At 37.3% G+C, this 23,093-nt stretch overlaps 1 protein-coding gene across 2 annotated transcripts in view; it reads right to left on the bottom strand.

Annotated features, from left to right (window-relative positions):
• Positions 1-7,209: 7,209 nt before the first annotated feature.
• The window catches only part of LOC149189349 (uncharacterized), a 147,822-nt gene continuing 131,938 nt past the window's right edge, over positions 7,210-23,093 (bottom strand). For both annotated transcript variants that reach the window (XM_089411800.1, XM_089411801.1), the window contains one exon: positions 7,210-8,257. In XM_089411800.1, coding sequence (XP_089267926.1) covers positions 8,066-8,257 — 192 coding nt within the window. In that variant the 3' untranslated portion in view covers positions 7,210-8,065. The remainder of the gene's footprint in view (positions 8,258-23,093) is intronic.

Here is a 23,093-nt window from a genome sequence, read left to right as displayed (position 1 = left end):
TACAGGTTTGGGTATATAGTTAGCCTTCAACACAGCTTATCATCCACAGACAGATGGACAGAAAGAGGGTCAACATGATATTGGAGGATATGTTGAGGATGTATGTGATGCATCAACAACGAAAATGGGAAGAGTATCTTTCACTGGTAGAGTTCGCTTACAACAATGGGTTTCAAGAATCTTTGAGAATGAGTCCGTTCGAGGCCTTCTATGGTCGGAGTTGTAATACTTTTATTAATTAGAGTGATCTAATTAACAGGGTATTGATAAGACCGGATATGTTAATAGAAATGGAACAGGAAATGCAGGGAATCAAGAAAAATCTAAAGGCAGCACAAGATAGACAAAAAATTTATGCAAATTGGAACACGTTATGTAAGGAGTTTCAAGTTGGGGAATAGGTGTACTTGCGCATCAAGCCCAAGAAGAGCTCCTTGCAGATTGGATCATGTGCCAAGTTGGCACATTGGTTTTGTGGACCTTTCAAGATTCTTGAAAAGATTGGACCAGTAGCCTATCGACTTGCATTGTCTTCAACAGTGAAACTCCATGATGTTTTCCATGTATCATTGTTTAAAAATTATGTTAAAGATGTTAATCATGTGATTCACTGGTTTGTATTGCAAGTGGAGCTAGAAGGAGAATTCCATCCAGAACCTCAGTGTATATTGCAGAGAAAGACGCTCATGCTCTGGAACTGAACAATCGAGCAAGTTAAAGTGTAGTGGAAGCACTTTGGGCCCAATGAAACTACATGGGAGATGGCAGATCATATGCGGGCTATGTATCATTCTCTATTCACAGGTTGAGCGAATGTCCTTGATATATGTCTTTGGTATATGTTTGGTATGATGTTTTGGTATATGTACATATGTATATGGATGTAAATACCACCACGATTTGTGTTATAAAGCTCCAATAAGTAGTATGGGTGTCATGTTATTATGGTTTTCATGTTTTCATGTTGGTTTGCTTCTCAGCAGGTTGATCATTGTAAATATTGCAATGAGCTAAGTTATAAAGCTCCATGGGCAATATGTTTTGCTTTCAACAGTCTTGTTAGTTGTAGGTGCCATTGAACACTAAGGATGGTGTTCCCCCAAGGGGAAGGGTTCTGTAACAGCCCTGGTCAAAAAATCCATGTAAAAATTAATAAAGGTAAAATAAGACCTTGGTCATGGGACACATATTCCAAGCTTAATGTTGAGCAAAAATGTAGTGATGGGGATCAGTTGTGATTAATTAATGGCTATGGAAATTGGCAAAGACAATGGCAAAGGTTTTGGAAAGGCAAAGTGGCATTAATTGGCATTTTATTTATGAAAATAATGGAAACTAGGAGAAAAGGAAAGTGAAAGGTCGCAGGTTGCATGTGAGGAAAAAATGAAGGAAAATAATGGAAAACGAAGAAAATAGAGGTCTCATTAATAAAAAGGCTTCTAAGGATCAGTTCATAGCTTTTTCATCAATTTAGTTTTGGAGCCTTCGTTTCTCTCTCTCTCTCTCTCATACTCTTGTACACTTTGAGTTTTCTTGGAGCACTCTTGAGGGAGTGTGTCATACTTGGGATTTGGAACAAGAAGGCAAAGGAAAAGCAGGGAGCGCAAGAGGACATCGAGATGAACAACTACTATGGATTTTGATTGCAAGTACCGAGTTCCATGCATGATTTCCTTGCTAGTTTTGGCATGCTTGGCATATGCATGTGGTTATTTGGTCATGATCTATCATTGGCATAAGCATTGTCTGGATTGACAGTGGTTTTGCCTAGCCTTGCCATTTCCTGGAGAGCCATGGTGTTGTGGGTTGTACTTTTGTTTTATGGTTAGTTCTCATGTTCGTTTGGTTGTGGGTTTAGTTATTATTTCCTGGAAGTCTTGATTGGACAAATGCTCTGGAAGCCCTGTAACAACTTGGGTTGAGTTACTAGTCCTGGAAGCCTTGGTTGGACAAACACTCTAGAGGTCCTTAGTGGGTTGAATTACTAGTCCTGGAAGCCCTGGTTGGACAAACACTCTAGAAGCCTGGCGGAAGTTATGGGTTGAGTTACTAGTCCTTGAAGCCCTGGTTAGAACAAACGCTCTAGAGCCCTGGATAGCTTAGGTAGAGACCAATCTAGTTATGGTTAGTGATGTCTGGTCATGAGGTGGAATCACTAGTTGAGGGTTGAGGTGGTTTGGCCTCTGGAAGCCCTGGATGGTTTTAATTGATTTGTTTTATGAGATCCCACATTCATGCTTGGAATATGGCACGAGGGTGATTGGCTGAAAGAAAGATTTGGTTCAGCCTAGTCTATGGTCGGGTGGTTCATGGAAGTCCCATACCTGGTCGACTTATGCAATCATCAATAAGAGCTCTTCCTCCTTAATATTTTATGGGTAAATATATTTGTTTATATGTGGCTTATATGGTTGTTATATCCTTGATATTTCTGTTGGTTATATGTTGGTTATGAGTGAGTTTTATGACAATGAAAATGTATGGTTCTCATCATGTTTTGGTTAATCACTGAATGTACAATGAATATATGGCTTAATAGATGGTAATGCAATTATTGTGATGAGGCAATAATGCTTCTTAGTGATTCTCATATAAGCGTGAGACCCCTATGTTCAATTCGTCGTTTAAACCTGTAGAATGCATATTTGTGACATGTTTGACAAAATGTTTGTCATGGCTAGTAGGGGTCCATTCAAGTCCTTGTTCAAGTATTTGCATTTGTATCATTGTTTTGATGTTACTTTTCATTTCTGGAAGTTTCATGGAGTTCTAGGCAATGGCCTGAGTCCTGACCCTGAAAAAGTGGCACAAAATCTAGAGTCGTTGGCACAGAACTACCTGGAAAATTCCCTAGTCGCAGGCATGCCTTGTTGTGGGAGCAACTGGAGGTTCCCAGTCACATGCATGCCCATGTCAAGGGAGCGACTGAGGCTTTAATGCAGCAAAATGTCAGTTTGTCTCAGGGGTTGGTCACCTGGATGGGTTGGATGGCTCCTGGGGGTTTTGTTGCATGTGTAGAAGGTCAGGTTGGTTGTGTTCCATTGGTTCCACTTCCTTAATTGATACATAGGGAGTTGAATCATATCATAGTAACTCTTCATCACATGTTTACCTTGGTTGGCCAGTTACTTAGGTAGATGTGGGAGGAGGGTGTTACTTAGGTTTAGATTTGATAGATAGACTAAGTGCATTGTTTAGTGGACCACTTCATTTCATCAAGTGCTTCAACACATGCAATTGTAGCTTTACTTTCCATCTCAATATATAAAGTACAACTTCAGCGTTTGGAAAAATTATGCAATGGAAAGTGAATAGCTCAATTGATCTATCAAGTAACCAACACCCAAAAATAAAGGAATTTAATTCAACTTGTACCAAATATATTTCTCTTGATCCTTAGGCAACAACCTTTTGTTTAATTGGCCATTTGTAATAGATACATGCATCAATGATGAAAATAAAAAGAAAGAAGTACCCCTTTCTACGGTGCATAATGCAAGTCGAAACCTAAACATTCTCTATAGATCTATAGACAAACAAAACACACATTGTCCTTAAACATAAGATAGTCGTTTATACAATCCTTTCTAAACTACCAACCACAGTCTCTAGTAAGAATTAGAGGGGGCAATGGTGTAATGAAGCCTCTCTCCAACAACTCAATGTATATTGACTATACGGAAAATTCTTGAGAATAAAACTCTTTTATAACACAAAATCAACCATCATCAAAAATTGAGAAATATCCTTATCATGTATGCATGACAATAACTCTTGCTAGGAACAACTCAATCTTCTCTAAAGTACATCAATCTCCTTCCTTGGTGCAAAATCAATGCTTATCATTTATAATTATAGACGAAAAGTTAAATAATAAACCAACATATTGAGAACTCCTCACATACATGATATTGAACATAGTACTTCACAAATAATTGATCTCCCTTTCAATGACACCTTGTTTTGAAGGTAGGGACCCAATGAGGACTTCCCTTATGCCAATGATTGGTTAGGTTAGCACCAAACATGGCACCCTTTTTCTTGTTTCATCACTTGACCCCTCTAAGTGGTCAAGGTGATCCCTATGAGTAGCATAATACAATATTGGAGAGCTAAAATATATGCATTTCCATAATTTTTTGCTAGTTTCCTTTGTTTAAAGACATTTCTAGTTATTCTATGAGAGGTAATGAACAATGTTCTCCACAATATTGCAATAAAAAGCCCCCATTCTAGTTGGTAATAGTGAAATCCCTCAATTAGTGGTCCCCATAACTTCCATATTGTTGTTTTATTACTTTAGTGAGAGGAACCTAAACATAGTACTCACAATTGTGCAAGTTGGCATATTAACATCCTTTTGGCAAACATTAATTATTGCTCATGTGTTTGTGTTTTCTAATCACCATGAAAACAAGCTTGTCTAGATCTCTTGGAGCAATTAAGCACATGCTTTGCATACTTCCTCCATGGTTATATTGATGCTCTACATCAACAATCAATGTCACTACTTTTCTGTATTATGTGCAATGTTATATAAGGGATATCTTAGTTTATATTCCTAATGTTATTCTACAAAATCATGCAGAGCATCCTTGAGGATAGGAGTTGAAGGTGCCCATATTGAAAATTGTCATTCCTATTTCTAACAAGTCTAATCTAAGTAAACAAACAAGAAAATTGCTAGCAATATCATAGAATAAAGAAATGATATGACTTTATTCATCATCAACAATTTATTGTCAACGTTTACAACAAATTGTGATATCCAAACATTCTCACAAAGAACACCTTCAAAAGATCTTGGCATCACAACATTTATATAAATCACAACTTATTGGAGAAAAGAAGATGTAAAAAACAATCAATAAAAAGGTCAAATCTGATTGAGATTAATTTTGTATGCAGATATTGGGGAATTAGAATAAAAAAAAATCATCAATTTTATGAGGCCCCATCAAGCCTTTATTTGCCATCAAAGACTTGTAATGGAGTATGGATTGATCCATGGTTTTCATTTTTCTAGGTACTTGTTAAATAATACCTTGTAAATAGTTTTTCTTTTAGATTTATGCAAGGATTTTCCACTTACAGTTTGCCTTTTTTTTAGCAATTGTTAATGTGTTCTGCAATGATTTTATAACTCTATTTTGTTTTACCAACATCCTTTGTGCTTATTTATTTTGTTTTTTTCCTCGGGTCTACCATTTGATTTAAAATTTATGAGATACGAGCTTTTCTTTACTAGCATGCCATTGAATTTCATAGTTTCCTCAATTTTGAAGTATTGTTGGAAAGACACAAAGAAGATCCTCATGAACCTCACATTTTTCTCTTCCATTGAATGTCTAATGAGGATAAGAATGAACAGACTATCAATTTCAATAACTATGGTTGCAGAGGGTTATTGAAAATTTTATTTATTGTTACTCTCCACTAATAAGTTCTTTAAAGACACCAATTTCCCGAAGTATCAATTTCAATTGCTTTTCTTGAAGAGAGATGTTCAAACCTTTCTTTGATGTTATTCTCTACTAGTTTATTTTTTGTGGACTCCATTTTAGATGTCAAATATCCCTCAATTCCTATCCACACTAGAGGTTCAACAAAAGAAGAAAGTTGAGGTCCATGAATACATTCATCTTAAATCTGATCTAAGAATCAATGTGTGGCTATCAATTCGTGACATTTTAAATAGCAAAATCACAGATCTCAAGAATATTTGCTAATAATTCAGCATGTTTCAAAAGGGGGTCTACTTACATTGGCAAACATGGTATGCGATAAAATTTAAACATATTATACTAATTTCCCTAGAAAGATTCTACTTTTTTACCATCAATTTGAAAACATACAATAAACATTGTGTTAACAAATCTAAAAGTAGAAACCTAATCAATGTAGATTCCAAAATGCTTCTCACTCCCATTTTCCTACCCATGCACCCATGCAATTTGGTTTGGTACTTATACATCTTATATATTGATCTCTTTCTCATCTTATATATCGATCTCTTTCTCATCTTAGACAAGTATTCTATGATGACAATTCTAGAAGCAGAAACCTAATCAATATGAATCCCGAAAAACTTCCCCTCCAACTTGCTCGCCCACACACCCACACAAGACCATTTGGTATCTTAAATTTGTACATTTTATATATCAATTTTTCTGTCATATTTATGTGTCAATGAGATTATTTGATATTATTGGTTTATATTTAATATTAAAAAAAAAAATGAATTTATTTCTGATTTTTTCATGTTTATGACTTTTCTTGTGTTGGTTTCCAAGGTCTATAATCTGTTTCTGATGTCAAGACCCTCATTTTTTTTTTGCAAATGACAATGTTTACAACATTAATATTAATTAGTGCAATCTGGGTAAACAAATTTAACAAGTGCAACCATGAATATAGAATAAAAATGTCTCCTCTATATCATCAATACAATTAACAATGAAAAAAATATATATAATGGCTAATTAAATAAATTAATGATTTAAGGCAAATATCTCATAGGCATTGCATAAACACTAATCAAATGTACACATCATACTGCATTAGTATAAGCAATATATACATACAATAGCATATACTTTTGAAATTGCATAGACACGAACGTCGGTCACAGTAATTGTTTGTTACATTCAGTATCCAGTTGGTTCAATATCATAAATGGCCTATACATAGAACTGACTCTTCCTTTTCAAATTTTGCATGTCATGACCAAGCGAAACTTTCAATATACTTACGTTGAAGTTTAAACCCACTATCATCAAGTGGACACTCATCCCTCATAGTTATTTCAATTTCATCTCACACTATACAATATTGTATATTTTAAGAATAATAATAAGCTAATTTATCAGGTGATTTCATCAACGCTACGCAATATTGTATATTTTAATAATAAGAATCTAATTTTAAGGTTATTGTCAAGCCAGATATCAAATTGGTGTATAAGATTCTCCTTGTTTATGGGAGAAGAGGTATGTCTTGATTTTAATGCTAAAATCTATAGAGATGTGCATACTCTATCCCTCTGGATTTGAACCTGTGACCTTTTAGGAAGAAACAAATGCTCTTAACCATTAAACCCACTCAAATTGTAATATCTTGATGTTGAAATTAATTTATAAAATGAAAAAAAAAAAAAAACCTCAAATAATCAGCGCTGGGAATGAAGAAGGCCCATGTTTGTTACACAGATTAAAGATTAAAGTAATTATAACAAGAATTTGCTACAATTACACATAAAGAACCTGCATGTTATTGTGACGCATTAATTCACTGATTTTAAACCATATCTACTGCCCATACAGCTTTCCGATGATGTTCGTTCCTCATTCCTCTTGTTTCAAAACATCGATGGGAATTTGCTACAATTAGACATAAAGAACCCGCATGTTATTGTGACGTATTAATTCACTGATTTTAAACCATATCTACTGCCCATACAGCTTTCGGATGATCTTCGTTCCTCATTCCTCTTGTTTCAAAACATCGACGTATTGTGAGGATTCATTGATCTCTTTATATTCAAGCCAGCCACTATTCTAGTGAAAACAATGTTTCGCTATATTCTCATAAGTAAAATATGGTGTACTTCTCAATATCTCAGACCTCAAACTAAGTATCATGAAGAGCGAGTCATCCTTCGGTTAACCAAAAAAACATTTCCTTTAGTAAGGAGTCAAGACGACCCTTTTCAGTTAACGGTACCTTGTAAACGCACACGAAATGCACCTGGGATCAAATCCAACTCTTCCCAAGAGTTTTTCAGGCTTTATTTTCACAAAATATAATTAATGAAGAATAGATTTAAGCAAGAAGAAAAGAAAGGAGAATAGACAAGATACATGCTGATCACTCTGAAATTACTTGGGAATCTTTTTAAAACCGGGAGAGAATTCAAGAAAAAACACATCAGTTTGAAACATTACCCTTTACAGCCATCATTTTCCAGGTGATCTTTTCAACCTAAATCTTTACCCCTTTGAATTTGATAGCATTATGCCGATTTATAATACACTTTCACACCCAAACTAAGCTTCTGGGAACTTAGTCAATTGTTGAAAGAATCAAGTGTTGTGTTTCCCACACTCTCCTCCGGAGCAGAGGAAGGTACTCCACCCCTCCAGTAACCAGACATACTCAGCCCACTTTCCGCTAGGAATTTCAAGTATGCTGGTTCAAGTTCTGCATAGGATTGGTGTATCTCTTCGTAGGCATCTTTACTTGGATTTTCTTCACAGTCCTGCATACAAATAAGGGTTTATTCATCCAAAAAATCTGTGGGTAGGAAAAATTCTTTCACATTAACGAGTAAGAGAGATGTTTATTTTATAGCTGCCATATATGGAACAATGCCTTCTCCAGAAAAACACTGTTTGAACTCTACAGAATTCTCTAAGTTGCAATTCTTTTCTCATGCGTTTATTCTTCTCAAATGACTCAGACAAACAATAAATATGAAAAATAGGCTAAGATGCATAATTTTCCACTGACATGATGGCCTATAAATTTAAGCATTGGAACTTAATATAGCAATACAGTAGTTGGTGAAAAAGCAGTTTAGGGTGTTGAGAAACCAAGTGCAATGTAGTCTAACACTTAATTCCTCTTCTTGATAATTACTTGTGAATATTATATGTCTTCTTATTACTTCTTGTGTCTTCTTTATCAAGCAATTATACATTTGTTCAATCATTCAAGAAAAATAGAGATCAAAATGAAACAAGAGACACCAGAAATTAGGCCAGTGGCTAGGGCAAAACCCACAAGGGGAAAACCCAGCAATCCTTTCCTTATAGAATCAGATCAAAATGAGAGATATCCAAGCCAAGACCAATACCAAACTGCCACCAAGATACCAAGTCAAACCCTCCTTCAAGTCACCTCCAAAAGTCAAAGTCAACACTGGTTAAATCTGCTCCAACTGGTCAAACTCGGAAAATTTCGGTCCTGCAACTAGGGGCCGAAATTTGGCCTGCAATAACCTCAGAAAATTCGGCCTCTTCCACAGAAAACAGTCCACACGTGCAAGCTATAATAGAGCCAAAATTTTGGTCAACGAGGGAATATTCTTCTTGTCTTTGACTTGTCTTCTCTCTCCTCTAACTCGGCTTCTTCCTTCTTTGCTAGGTGCAGAAGATACTTCTTGTTGTGATGAATGAATGAGCTCCAAATAGGTCGAATAGGTCTCCAATATATAACTGTCTAGGAGGGTCGAATAGGTGCCACTTGGAGGGCTAGGCCAACTTGGTCATCTTGTGGACTTATAGACTCAAAAATAAAAATCAGTTTTTCTTTCTTTTAAAAGTCCAAATGGGACATGATACAAATAATTTTTCTTTTGACTCTAGCATGAAAGCCATACTTGACAAAAATATAATAAATACATCAATGATAAATATACATTATGAAGACCTAACCTAATTATAATTTCAACACTCCCTCTTAAGTAGGGAGTTATTCATGAATCATAATAACTCATCAAGGCTATTCTCAAGTTGAAAAATTTTATAGGAAATTATCCAAATTGATGAGCATCACCAATGATAACATCATAATAACCAGCATTGTCAAATTACCAAGACCTTGACAAGTAAGCTCTATCTCTCCACCCAATCAGAGCACAATGCTAGGAGGCATTAAATAGGACACCACACAACTGCCTCTCCGAGGCACATACTCCACCTAGGTTCACTGGAGTATGTCCTCCACAAGACCATTTCCTACTTGTCACAAGGAAATGTCAATCCATCGAACCATTCTTAAACCGGGTCAATGTACTTGACTTAGGGTGTTAATCCTAATCGACCATAGTACATGACACAAGAATGTTAGTCCAAGATGCTTATCCAATCTACCATTCTCCCTATCTGGGTCCATGTACTTGACTTAGGGTGTTAGTCCTAGTCACAGTACATGACACAGGGAGAAACTAGGTGTCCATCCTCACTCCCTCTCAATCTGGGAGGAGTTATCCACAAGTCCAAGCTTGTCTCAAAAATGCTCATGCTTTCCCTTAGGAAGGGACTTCGTCAATACATCAGCTACTTGTTCGTCAGTGGAGATATATTGTAGCTTCACGGCTCCATCCTGCACCATGTTTCGAATATAGTGGTACTTAATCATAATGTGCTTCGACCTCGCATGAAAGACCAGGTTCTCTAACAACTTTATACAACTTTGATTATCAGAGTATTATGGTTGAATCCAGCACTCCTTCAAACAAATCAGCAAGTAATTTATGGAGCTAACTTCTTCACGACTAACTTCACTAGCTGCCATATATTCAACTTCAACAATGCTTAGTGCAACAAAATCTTGTTTTCTGCTCATCCAAGAAACCATAGCAAATCCCAAACAAAAACAACCACCAATAGTACTTTTCCCATCATCAGTGCTATCAGCCCAATCAAAATCAGTGTAACCTAATAATCGAATCTCATTTCCTGCAACATATCTCAAACAATGATGTATGGTACCATGGAGATATCTCAAGATGTGCTTTGTTGCCACCCAATGATCATGTTTGGGCTCCATCTGAAACTAGCTTAAAGTATTTACAGTAAAGCATACGTCTGGTCGGGTATTCATTAAATACATCAGAGAACCAATCAGTTACTGGTATGATGATGGATCAACAAAATTTGAATCTAAACTTCTCAGCTTTTTCAATTGGTTATCATTGGAGTTGCCATTGGCTTACAATCCATCATCCCAAATTTCTGTAGGATCTTGATCACATATTTTCCTTGACCAAGAAAGATTTCGCCAAGTTTCTACCAAACCTCAAGTCCCAAGTAATAGTGCATCAATCCAAGATCCTTCATGTTGAATTATGCCACTAGTTCCTTCTTACACTAAAGAATGAGATGTTCTACACTTGTTATTAATAAGTCATCCACATATAGCAATATGATCATTGGTTCATTCTTTACTACTTTGATGTATAGATTCAGATCTGCAATACTTTTGACGAAACCAAGCCTTATCAAATAGGCATCCATATGAGCATACCATGCTCTAGGAGCTTGTTTTAAACCATATAGAGCTTTCTTTAATTTGTAGACATGGGATTCTTTCCCATGGACCTCAAATCCTTGAGGTTGTTCTATATATACTTCTTCATCAATTGTGCCATTAAGAAAATCAATCTTCACGTCCATTTGATGTATATTCCATCCCATAGAAGTTGCAATAGAAATAAGAGTTCTAATTGTTGTGTATCTAGTTGTAGGAGCAAAAGTTTCATCATAGTCAACTCCCTCTGTTGGGAGAATCCTCTAGCCACAAATCTTGCCTTGTATTTGTCGATGCTTCCATCAACTGCATGCTTAATCTTATAAACCCACTTGGAAGTCACAACAGATTTACCTTCTGGTCTAGGACGATTTCCCAACATCATTCTTCATTATTGATTGATATTCTTCCATCATTGCATTCTTCCATACTTGTTGTTCAACAGCCTTTTCATAAGTAGAGGGTTCTAATTCAATGAGCTTGGCCATAAATGATGCATAACTAGAATACCTTTTGGGTCTCTTACTTTCTCTAAATGTTCCACTTGGAGCTGCATGTCCTTCAGCTTCTTGCAATGTTGTTCTAAGCCAAGCAAGTCTCTTTCTGGTTTCTGGAATGATAATAGGGTCCACAGGTTCGCTTGGTCCTTCTAGTTCTTCATGATGATCAGCTGAGGGTTCTAGAGGATTAATTTGTCTTGGATTATCTTCACCAGGGTTGCGGGGGAGTGCCCCCCCCCTCTCGAACCTGCTCCTGAAGAGTGCTCCGCTCGAGAGCGGATCAGCAGTGACATTGAGAGTGCGCCCCTGAATTTTGCTTGTACTCCCTTAAAAAAAAATCTGCTCCCTAGTTTTTCGGGAGCGAATGAGGGAGTATTCAAGGAGCGTTTGCTCCCTGACCACTCTCGTTCACTCCCCATGGGTGAAAAAGGCACGGCCACACGGTGGGGTTTTGCAGGGAGAAGAGGGGCCAAAAGAAATAAAAGACCCTCCTCCCCTCCCACAATTCACCATTTGGATATTGAGAGAGCAAAAGAGGGCTTTTGGAATTGGAGCTTGAGTTGAGGAAAAAGATTGAAAGGGTTGCTTGGGAGCTTGAGGAGCTTGCAAAGGAGATTAGAGCTTGGGATTGAAGGCCAAAAAGGTAGGATCTAGACTCTAATCTAGTGTTTGTGGTTTTTATATGTTCATTGTTAAATGAAAATGTTCTCTTCTCTCTTTCCCATTCCCATTCCTCCATTTTATTGCAGGCAAAAAAATATAACTCCACCAAAGTTCAAAACTTCAAACATCATGGTTATATGGCTTGGCATTCACTTGATGTTGGTTCCTTGTTTTTGTTATGATGGTGTTGGGGAGCAGAAGGAGTGATGAAGAGGATGAAGAAGTGGGTACTGGTGGATTTGAAATCCCTAGAGAGGAGGAGTACCTTGGTGAGGAGTGTTGAAGAAAGTGTAACTAGGTTCGGTATTTACAAATGTACTTTTGATCTTTGTACTTATCAAGAAAAAGAAATATTATTTTTTTAATGAGTTTCTTACTCATTACATAGGCCTAGGAAAGTCAAAGAGTCAAAGTCATGTTAAAGAGCTCTTCTTGAGCATGCATGTAATGAATATAAGTCGACCTAATGTATACTAGAGTCAAAAAGCCCTCCAATGACAAGCACAATCACTCTTGATGAAGTCGGCCAACAAAACGAAGTGAAAGCAAACAAGTCGGCTTGAATAAACGACACACCTCTTCAATGGGTCAAGTCGGCCTACTATGGATATATGACAACTATATATACGTTGCTAGAGTAATCACATTAAAACAGATCTTCGCATACATCTCTGCAACTTTGGATGAAAACAGTGATGCCATTGAAATTGATCTTCGGAGGACTATCACAGGATGATTTTTGAATGGGTACAGATCTGAAGGTATCGAAAGCCTCTGCAATTTGTGATCCGCATTAAAGAAGTATAAGTCTCGGATGGGTACAGTCTCGGCATATTCAACGAAGTCACTCTAAACACAATCTTTGTCTCGTCTTAGCATATCAAGAATGATAAGGAAGCACATCACACTCTGTCTCGGCATCCGGTCATGATCTCGGTATATTTAAAGAGGTAACACACGCTCAACATACTCGGTCTCAACATAACAGCGATTCCACAATACACTCTCGACATGCTCTGTCTCAATATGACTATGATCCCTCAAAAAATACGTTCTTAAGTCATGATCTCGGCGTAATAACCATGGTCCCAAAGACAATGTTATGATGATATCTTTGTATATTAATGAAGACATGAAATCAAGATCATGATGAAGATAAGATCAGTATAATGACCTCGTTGACGCAAGGATAATCTCAGGAAAGGTTGCAGAGATGATCTCAGTGAAGGTACAGTAATAATCTCAGAGAAGGCACAACTATGATCTCGGTGAAGGTACAGTTGCAATGGCCTCAGTGATGAAATTGAACTTTGCATAGTAGTAGTGATGATGATGATCTCAACAGTGTCAAAAACAAGATTGGTGTCTTGATCTTGGAGTGGCTTAATAGGTCAAGCGTCCAGGTCTTGGTATTCGTCAATTGGAATCTCTCTAAGGAGAATTTTGTGTGGGTTTTCCTCTCAAATAATGAGAGGCTTTGGCCTTGGCAGAAAGCCAAAAATATTGTGTTCTCCTCTCTTTTGATTTTGGTAGTTATTTGATGAACTAAGCAGACACACTCTAATAATAAGTAAAGATTGTACTAATAAGAAAAGTTAAAAGAACCTCACAAATAGTTATCATGACAAGAAGAATCACATTAACTTCACTTGCCCTAGATTCTTCAACATGGTATCAGAGCTATGGTTACAGTCAAAGGAAGGGCAGAAAAGAGACATTTCAAGGATCAAGTTTCTAGCAGGACATCAAAGCAAGCTGAAGGACATCAAGATCTGCATTAAAGAAACAAACCCTGATCTTGATCAAACCCTAGCAATCTACAACAACAGTCTACATCAGCAAGGGTTTTTGTCTATGCAATCAAGGAGATAGTCTACAACAGCAAGAACTTGTGTCTCCACAATCATCATCAAAAGGCCACCAAGACCCTCATCAAGATGTCTACAAAACAAGATAGCTCGAAGGATTTCAAAATGAAGATCACATCAGCTTGGAGAAAGTTGAAACCCTAGCAGCAATCCTGATCTACAAAAGAAGGCAAAGCATATTGAAGAAGAAAAAGCATTGTCATCATCTTCAAGGTTATAAAAGCAAGGATCATTTCCTTGCCCTAGAAGAAAATCATCGAAGGAAAGCAGCAGAGCATCCTCATCAAAAGGAGCAACCTTTTCCATTGAAGAAAGGCTTTCCATCAAAGAGAAGATCATCCAAGAGGAAAACTCCAATACATTTTCTCCAACAAGCATCAAAGCAATCAAGTAGAAAAGTTCATCTTCACTTGTCAAGTAAGTATCTAAGTAAGTATCTTTCATTTTTATAATCAAGTTTGGTTAATTGACTTCATGATTGCAAGGAGATCTATGGGTTGGATAAGTCATCAAAATTCCTTGCATGAAATTAGGAGGATTGTCATAATCCTAATAGATAAAAGAAGACAGTGAACACATCAAGAAAAAGGTCTCCTTTGAATTCATGTGAAGGAACTCTTAAGGTCCTCTCATCCCTACGTAGCAAGAAAGGAGACATAAAAGAGATATATGAAATGCAGTGAAGAAGGTCATATCACTTAGACTTGGTTGAAGGTATCAAAGAATGAAGGAATATCTTCATGAGATCTCAATTGAGAGATCTGGGAAAGATTATAAGAAGATAATCATCATTGTTCTAATTGATAAGCAAGACAAAACAGTGTTATGGAAAGATTGTGAAAAGAAGTTCATATCGCCGGAAAGATGGAGGAAGCTGAAGAAAAGGGCCAAGGAAAGAGGGAGCAACAGATCTCCACTATGATTAGATGGCCTCCCTCACAAAAAAGGGTCCTAACATAAGCTTCTATATCTTTAGATATGACCATGATATTAAGATGCATCATTGGAGCATTAGAAGCAAGAGCTCATGGCATCACCATAGGAATCATGAAGGATAAAATCCATGACAGTCAAACATGAAGGATATAACTCTTGAGAACCTCATTGGACATTGAAGGAAAGGAAGAAGTCATCCAGGACAGGTCTCATCATACATCAAGTCAAAAAGGAAACATCTACCAGATGGGGATATGCAAGATCCTCAAGATTCTCTGATGGAATCCTTATCAGAGGATTCACTAATCTAGAGAGGAAGCAAGTGTTTCATCAAGAACTCCAACTTATGGAATTCATGGATGATGTTATGACGACATAAGAAAAGAAGCAGATCAAGGGGTTGAAGACACTTCAATCAAGGAAGTTGTTGGAAGAAGCCTAGATGACTTAATGGTAAAATGAGGTATGTATGCTTATGTTTAAATTGTATAATGTCATGTCGTATGGTTGCAGGTAACATGGATCAATACTTCTATCTTGAGAAGCATGATCAGGGAAAAAAGGATCTCCTCCTCTGAAAGGATGCAAAAAGGCATAAGTCACAATAGATGAAATCAACATAATATGTCCTCATATAAAGTATGAGGTGATTAACTACGATTACAGAACTCTGATTAGAAACCCCTGAGAATGAAATGTGTGAGGAAGGAAGAGATCGTGAGCTATGCAACCATGATGAAGGCAATCAACATCCAAAAGACCAAGAAGAGTTGACTAGGAAATCTCCCTGAAAGATAAGAAGACTCTGATGGAAGTCTGGAAAAGATAGAGACCCTTGACAATGTATATCTTTGGGAAATGTGTCAACATGTATGCAAGATGTTGATACCTACAGAAAGATGTCATGATGAAGAGTCATCTCGAAAGGTACGATTTGATTTAATGTTATGCTTTGATTTCTTGAATAATATCTGGAAGAGTTCATGCAGGGCTACCAGAACAAAAGTTGTAAGTACAAGTACAACCAGCATTCATGCGATGGATGGAAACTCTTGAAAGAAGCATGAAGAGAAAAGAAGTAGCCATATGAAGAAGGTTCTAGATATGTACCAAGAAGGTCGCTTTCCATGAAGAGAGAAATGACATGACGAATCAAGAAGGAAAGTGATCGATGGTTGTTTCCCTACAAGGAAGAAGCTCAACTGAATTTCATGACATCAAGGAGAGAAGTTGATCAAACAGCTGAAGGACCCACAAAAAAGAAGTTGTTGATGTATAGAAGAGTCCCTGGCTAAGAGGGAGCTCTGACAGGTCCCTGATCAAGAGGAGTGACAGTTGTGTTTTTCTATTTCATGTGTCATGCACTAGACCAAGACTAACAACCGTAAGTCTAGGTGAAGGCCATGAATGGAAATGTAGACACATGATAGACACAACATTCTTGTCTTCACCTGGGAAGAAAGAATGGAGGATTGGGTAATCATCTGGCATCTGATACTCTTTCAGGATGTGTAGGGCATCCAAGATAAGAGTAGGCAAGAGGACCGATATTCTTTGAGGGTTGGGAACCCAAGATAAGAATAGTCCTAGAAGGTCATACTCAGTGAACACCCGGGTGGGTGTGTACCTTGAGAGACAATGATGAAGGTGTCTATGGTCATTGGTCTCGCCAACATTGTGCTCTGATCTAATAAGAGATATAGTTGCCAGTTAAGGCCTTGCTGTGGAAACAATGTTGGTTACTATGATGCTATAACAGAGGTTACCAATCCAATTCTTCTTATGAGAAATTCTTCAGATTCAGAATGACCAAGTACCCTTATAAATACCTCCCTAGTTAAGAGGGAGTGTTGAAGAAAGTGTAACTAGGTTCGATATTTACAAATGTAATTTTGATCTTTGTACTTATCAAAAAAAAGAAATATTATTTTTGTAATGAGTTTCTTGCTCATTACATAGACCTAGGAAAGTCAAAGAGTCAAAATCATGTTAAAGAGCTCTTCTTGAGCATGCATGTAATGAATATAAGTCAACCTAATGTATACTAGAGTCAAAAAGCCCTCCAATGACAAGCACAATCACTCTTGATGAAGTCGGCCAACAAAACGAAGTGAAAGCAGACAAGTCGGCTTGCATAAACAACACACCTCTTCAATGGGTCAAGTCGGCCTACTATGGAGATATGACAACTATATATACACAACTAGAGTAATCACAGTAAAACAGATCTTTGCATACATCTCTGCAACTTCGGATGAGAACAGTAATGCCACTGAAATTTCGTGGGAAAAGAACTCGGATTAGTCTGAGATCTTCGAAGGACTATCACAAGATGATTTTTGAATGGGTACACGTTTAAAGGTATCGAAAGCCTCTGCAATTTGTGATCCGCATTAAAGAAGTATAATTCTCGGATGGGTACAATCTCGACATATTCAACGAAGTCGCTCTAAACACAATCTTTGTCTTGTCTTAGCATATCAAGAATGATAGGGAAGCACATCACACTCTGTCTCGGCATCCAGTCATGATCTTGGTATATTTATAGAGGTAATACATGCTCAGCATACTCTATGTCGACATAACAGTGATTGCACAATACACTCTCGACATACTTTCTCTCAGTATGACTATGATCTCTCAGAAAATACACTCTTGACTTAAGTCATGATCTCGGCACAATAACCATGGTCCCAAAGACAATGTTATGATGATGATCTGTGTATATCAATGAAGACATGAAATCAAGATCATGATGAATATAAGATCAGTATAGTGACCTCGTTGACGCAATGATAATCTCAAGAAAGGTTGCAGAGATGATCTCAGTGAAGGTACAGTAATAATCTCAGAGAAGGCACAACTATGATCTCGGTGAAGGTACAGTTGCAATGGCCTCAATGATGAAATTGAACTCTGTATAGTAGCAGTGATGATGATGATCTCAATAGTGTCAAAAAGAGGATTGGTGTCTTGGTCTTGGAGTGGCTTAATAGGTCAAGGGTCCAGGTCTTGGTATTCGTCAATTGGAATCTCTCTAAGAAGAATTTTGTGTGGGTTTTCCTCTCAAATAGTGAGAGGTTTTGGCCCTGGCAGAAAGCCAAAAATCTTGTGTTCTCGTCTCTTTTGATTTTGGTAGCTATTTGATGAACTAAGCAGACACACTCTAATAATAAGGAAAGATTGTACTAATAAGAAAAGTTAAAAGAACCTCACAAATAGTTATCATGACAGGAAGAATCACATTAACTTCACTTGCCCTAGATTAATCAACAAGGAGGAGGAGGAGGATAATGAGAGTGGAGATGATGAGGGCACAAAAACCAAACCAAACCAAACCCCATTATGGAAATATGTTTCTAGGTCTGCAACAGAGAAAGCGGGTGGAACCACTAAATTTACATGCCTTCATTGCAAAAACACTAAGGTTCATACACTCGTGCCAAAAAGCATATCTGTGGGAAAATTCCATGGGATGGAAATAAACAAATAGGAATCAAAACTTGTGTAAGTGCGTCACAACATCAAAGAGCCAAATACATAAGGGAAGAGGAGGAAGCCCAATACAAATCTAAAAGATCAAAGGCTGACTTTGAACATGACACCACTAGCCCACAAACACATAGACTAAGAACTCCAGAACAAACATCCCTTTAAGGCATAGAACCATATCAGATTTCCTTGACAAAGGGTGTAGGAATGATGTGGATTCAAAAATTACCAATTTCTCTATGCATGTGGGATACCAGTCAATGTTCTTCACTCACCTTATTGGCATGAAATGGTTTCTGCCATTAATGATGCCCCCAAAGGATACAAGAGCCATAGGTATGACAAGGCTAGAACCATGGGACTTGATCATGGAAAAGCAAAAATAGCACATGCTTTGGGTAAAATGACAAATTCTTGGAATGGCCATGGGATATCCATTGTATCTGATGGTTGGACAAATGTAAAAGGCAAGCCATTGATAAGTGTTGTTGTTGTGTCTACAAGTGGTGTAGTCTTCCTTTCAACATATGATTACTCAGAAAAGTTCAAGACTGCCATCAACATTGCACAACCATTACTTCAAACAATTGAAAGTATTGGGCCATACAATATCATCCAAGTCAACACTGATAATGCTTCTAATTGTAAGGCAGTAGGAGAAATTATTGAGGATAGATACCCCAACATATTTTGGTCTGGGTGTTTGGTTCACACAATGAATCTTTTGATGCATGATATTATTAAAACAAAAACCAACAATACAAATGGATTGGTGATTTCTACAAGAGAGGCAAGAGAATGATAAAATTTATTACCAATCATAGCAATACCCATGGGCTTTTCCACAGTCACTCATGTTTGGAGTTGTTGAAGATTGAGAAGACTAGATTTGCTAGTTATTACCTCACCTTTAGGCGCCTTTTGAATGTAAGAGAGCCATTGGCTAGCATGGTATCAAGTCAACACTGGAAAGTAATTAAAGGACAGGGCTCCAACCGTGGTTGACAGGCAAGGTTTTGAAGAGGTGGAGGACACTATACTTGATGGTCTGTTTTGGGCACGTACGAGGGAAGTTTTGCAATACACCAAGCCTATTTTTAACATGAGCAGATGGATAACATGTTGGGGCAAATAAAAGATATTGTTCAGCAAAAAGATCCCAACTTGTATGATATTATTCACAATTTTGTGTGTGCATGGTGGGATAAACTTAATGTTCCACTACATGCCTTGGCGTATATCCTTACACCAAAATACTACTCTCCATCTTGGTTAGGCAAAATTGCACCTGGGGGTGAGCTTAGGGCCAAAAGCCATACAGATCCAGAGGTACAAAATGGGTATATGACGGCATTAGAAAATTTGGTCCCTGACGAAAGGAGTGTGCTAAATTGCATCTTGAATTAGGCAAATACTTCACTAGCGCTGGAGTGTTTGGTTCTTTGCATGCAATGGAAGATAGGGACAGATTTGATGCTATCACATGGTGGTATGCGTATGGCGGCCAAGGACTTTTGCCAAAATTGGCAAAAAAAAGTGCTTTCAGAAGTTGTAAATACTTCTTCTGCAAAGAAATTGGAGCACCTATAGCTTCATCCATAATGTGAGAAGAAACAAACTCAATGAAAACTGGGCAGAAAACTTGGTTTATGTGCACTACAACTTGAGGTTGTTGAGTCATTATTGTGATCAGGCTCGTGATGATACATCATATACTTGGGACAACAACCCAGAGGAAGATAATTTGGAGGATGGCGCTCTACATCTAGAAGAATTGGAAACAGAACTTTTGAAAGATGATGATGAAGCAACAACAGCCATGCCACCCCCATCATCTAGTAGCAGTGCTCGAGTTCCACAATCTTTGCCTTTGTTTCCGCCACCTCCATCAGCGTCTACATCCTCACATGGAGGTCATGTGCCTTCTGGTTTTGGTCGTCCGACTATGCGGGAGGAGACTCCTAGTAGACCACCACAACCTTCTCAGAAATTAGACATTTCTCATGGCAAGGGCCACAAGAAGCAGTAGATAATGGATTTACTTGTCTTTTCTAGTTTCTAGTAGTTTTTATAACTGTTGACTCTTTCATATTTATTATGATATTTTTTGTAAACAATATATGACAATTTAAGTTTGAAGTTGGCAATTATAACTCATTGGTAATGAATTATGAATATATTATATGATGCTTCGTGAAAGTTGAAAGTTGAAACATTTCATTTCATGTTAGATATTCTTTGTTATCGTTTGGTTACTTGGTAATGGTAATGGTTACAACTTTAGTAATCAATGATGATAAATGTTATATATTGAATTTTGAAAGCTTGAAACTTTAAGATTGATGAATCTTGAGGCTTGATATGTTGTATGTTACTAACTTGTAGATGTGGTTGATGAAGATTATAGCTTCTAGATGATTAATGTTATATGGTTCAATCCATGTTTTTATGCTTTTTATATCTAACTCATCATTCTACATGCGTTTGTAGACATATATGCATCATAATATATAAAAATATATATTATATAAAAAGTCACTCCCAATTCGCTCCTAAACTAGGAGCTTTTGAAAACGTTGCTCCCTACTCCCGCTCCCAAGTAACCTTTATCTTCACTAGGAAAGACAAGTCCTTCTTCTTCATCAGAGTTGATGGGGATATCCTTGGAGTTCATATGCAATGCTTTCATCAAATGTGACATCTTTGCTTACTTCAATGCGACGTTGTTCTTTGATGTAGATTTTGTATGCTTTAGATGAATTATTGTAACCAACGAAGATTCCTCTCATACCTGCAAGATCTAACTTCTTTCTCTTGTCCTTGGGAATGTGAATGTAGACCGAACATCCAAAGATTCTGAGATGATCAACATTAGGCTTCTTTCCATTAAAAGCTTCTTTCGAAGTCATGTCACCAAGAATTTTGTGAGGACTTCTATTTTGAATGTATATTACAGTCATGAAGGCTTCTCCCCATAGGAATTTGGGAAGATCTTGATCATGTATCATGGCTCTTACACATTCTTCAATGGATCGATTCTTTCTTTCAGCTACACCATTTTGTTGGGGATTATAGGGAACTATCAGCTCCCTCTTAATCCCAGCTTCTTTACAAAAAGCTACAAGTTCTTTAGATGTATATTCACCTCCATTGTCAGATCTTAAGGTCTTAATCTTCTTTTCTGTCATGTTCTCAACTTTGGCCTTGAATTCCTAGAACTTATCGAACACTTCATCTTTAGACTTCAAGAAATAGATCCAAGTCTTTCTAGAATAGTCATCAATAAATGTTACATAGTATAGATGACCACCAAGCGATTTTTCAGACATTGGGCCACACACATCAAAATGAATTAGGTCCAAAATTTCTTTGGATCTTGAGTCACTGCTAGGAAATGACTTCTTCACATTTTTTCCAAGAGCACACCCTTTACAAACTCCTTCATGTTCTTCTTTCAACTTGGGCATACCTGTAACCATTTGACTCAAGGATGGCAATATCTTATAATGAAGATGGCCATATCTTTTATGTCATAATTCGCATGGATTGATGTCAATGTGTACTAAAGCTTGAGGAAGAGGAGTTAGAAGTATATACAACCTCCCCTCACAAATCCCAATAGTCCTAGCACTTTCTATACTAGATCCCTTAGCCCAAACAACCACTTTGCCATCAATAAATGTTATCCTGTCTCCTTTATCTTCTAAACATGAAATAGAAAGTAAATTCTTTTTCAAACCTGGAACATAGAGGATGTTGTTGAGATGAATGTTCCCACCAGATTCCAACTTGATGGAGGTAGATCCAATGCCTTTAACTAGATAGCTATTTTTATCTCCAAGTTCGACCTTGTGAGAGGAGCTTCCTTTTGATAGATTGTTGAGATGTTCACGTTCACCTGTCATATGCCTTGAAGCTCCACTATCAATTACCCACATGTTTTCATCTTCAATTGAACCTATAAGAGCAAAATAGTGACTTTCATCCTTGACTTCCTTGGATATAGAAAATTTTGAACAAAGGTGGTGATATATCCTTTGGTGGATTCAAGGAGAATCCTTAGAGTCTTGAAACCTCCTTTTATGTACTTGGCCATAGGAAGAGAGAGAGTTGCTACAAAGATGTCTTCAATCAAGAGTGCCAACAAATTGTGATCTTCAAGCTTCCTTCCTTCACCTTAGCTCTAATACCATGTTGAGAAACCAAGTGCAATGTAGTCTAACACTTAATTCCTCTTCTTGATAATTACTTGTGAATATTATATGTCTTCTTATTACTTCTTATGTCTTCTTCATCAAGCAATTATACATTTGTTCAATCATTCGAGAAAAATAAAGATAACAATGAGACAAGAGACACCAAAAATTAGGCCAATGGCCAAGGCAAAACCCACAAGGGGAAAACCTAGCAATCCTTTCCTTATAGAATCAGAGCAAAATGAGTGATATCCAAGCCAAGACCAATACCAAACTGCCACCAACATACGAAGTAAAACCCTCCTTCAAGTCACCCCCAAAAGTCAAAGTCAACATTGGTCGAATCTGCTCCAATCTGGGCAAACATAGAAAATTTCGGTCCTACAACTAGGGTCTAAAATTCAGCC

The sequence above is a fragment of the Pinus tabuliformis genome, chromosome 3_1, assembly GCF_031772625.1.
Source record: "Pinus tabuliformis cultivar Carrire ecotype Pingquan chromosome 3_1, CPIR1, whole genome shotgun sequence".
NCBI classification, from domain to species: domain Eukaryota; kingdom Viridiplantae; phylum Streptophyta; class Pinopsida; order Pinales; family Pinaceae; genus Pinus; species Pinus tabuliformis.
The sequence above is the reverse complement of the archived record's forward strand: the minus strand, read 5'-3'. Positions and strand labels throughout refer to the sequence as shown.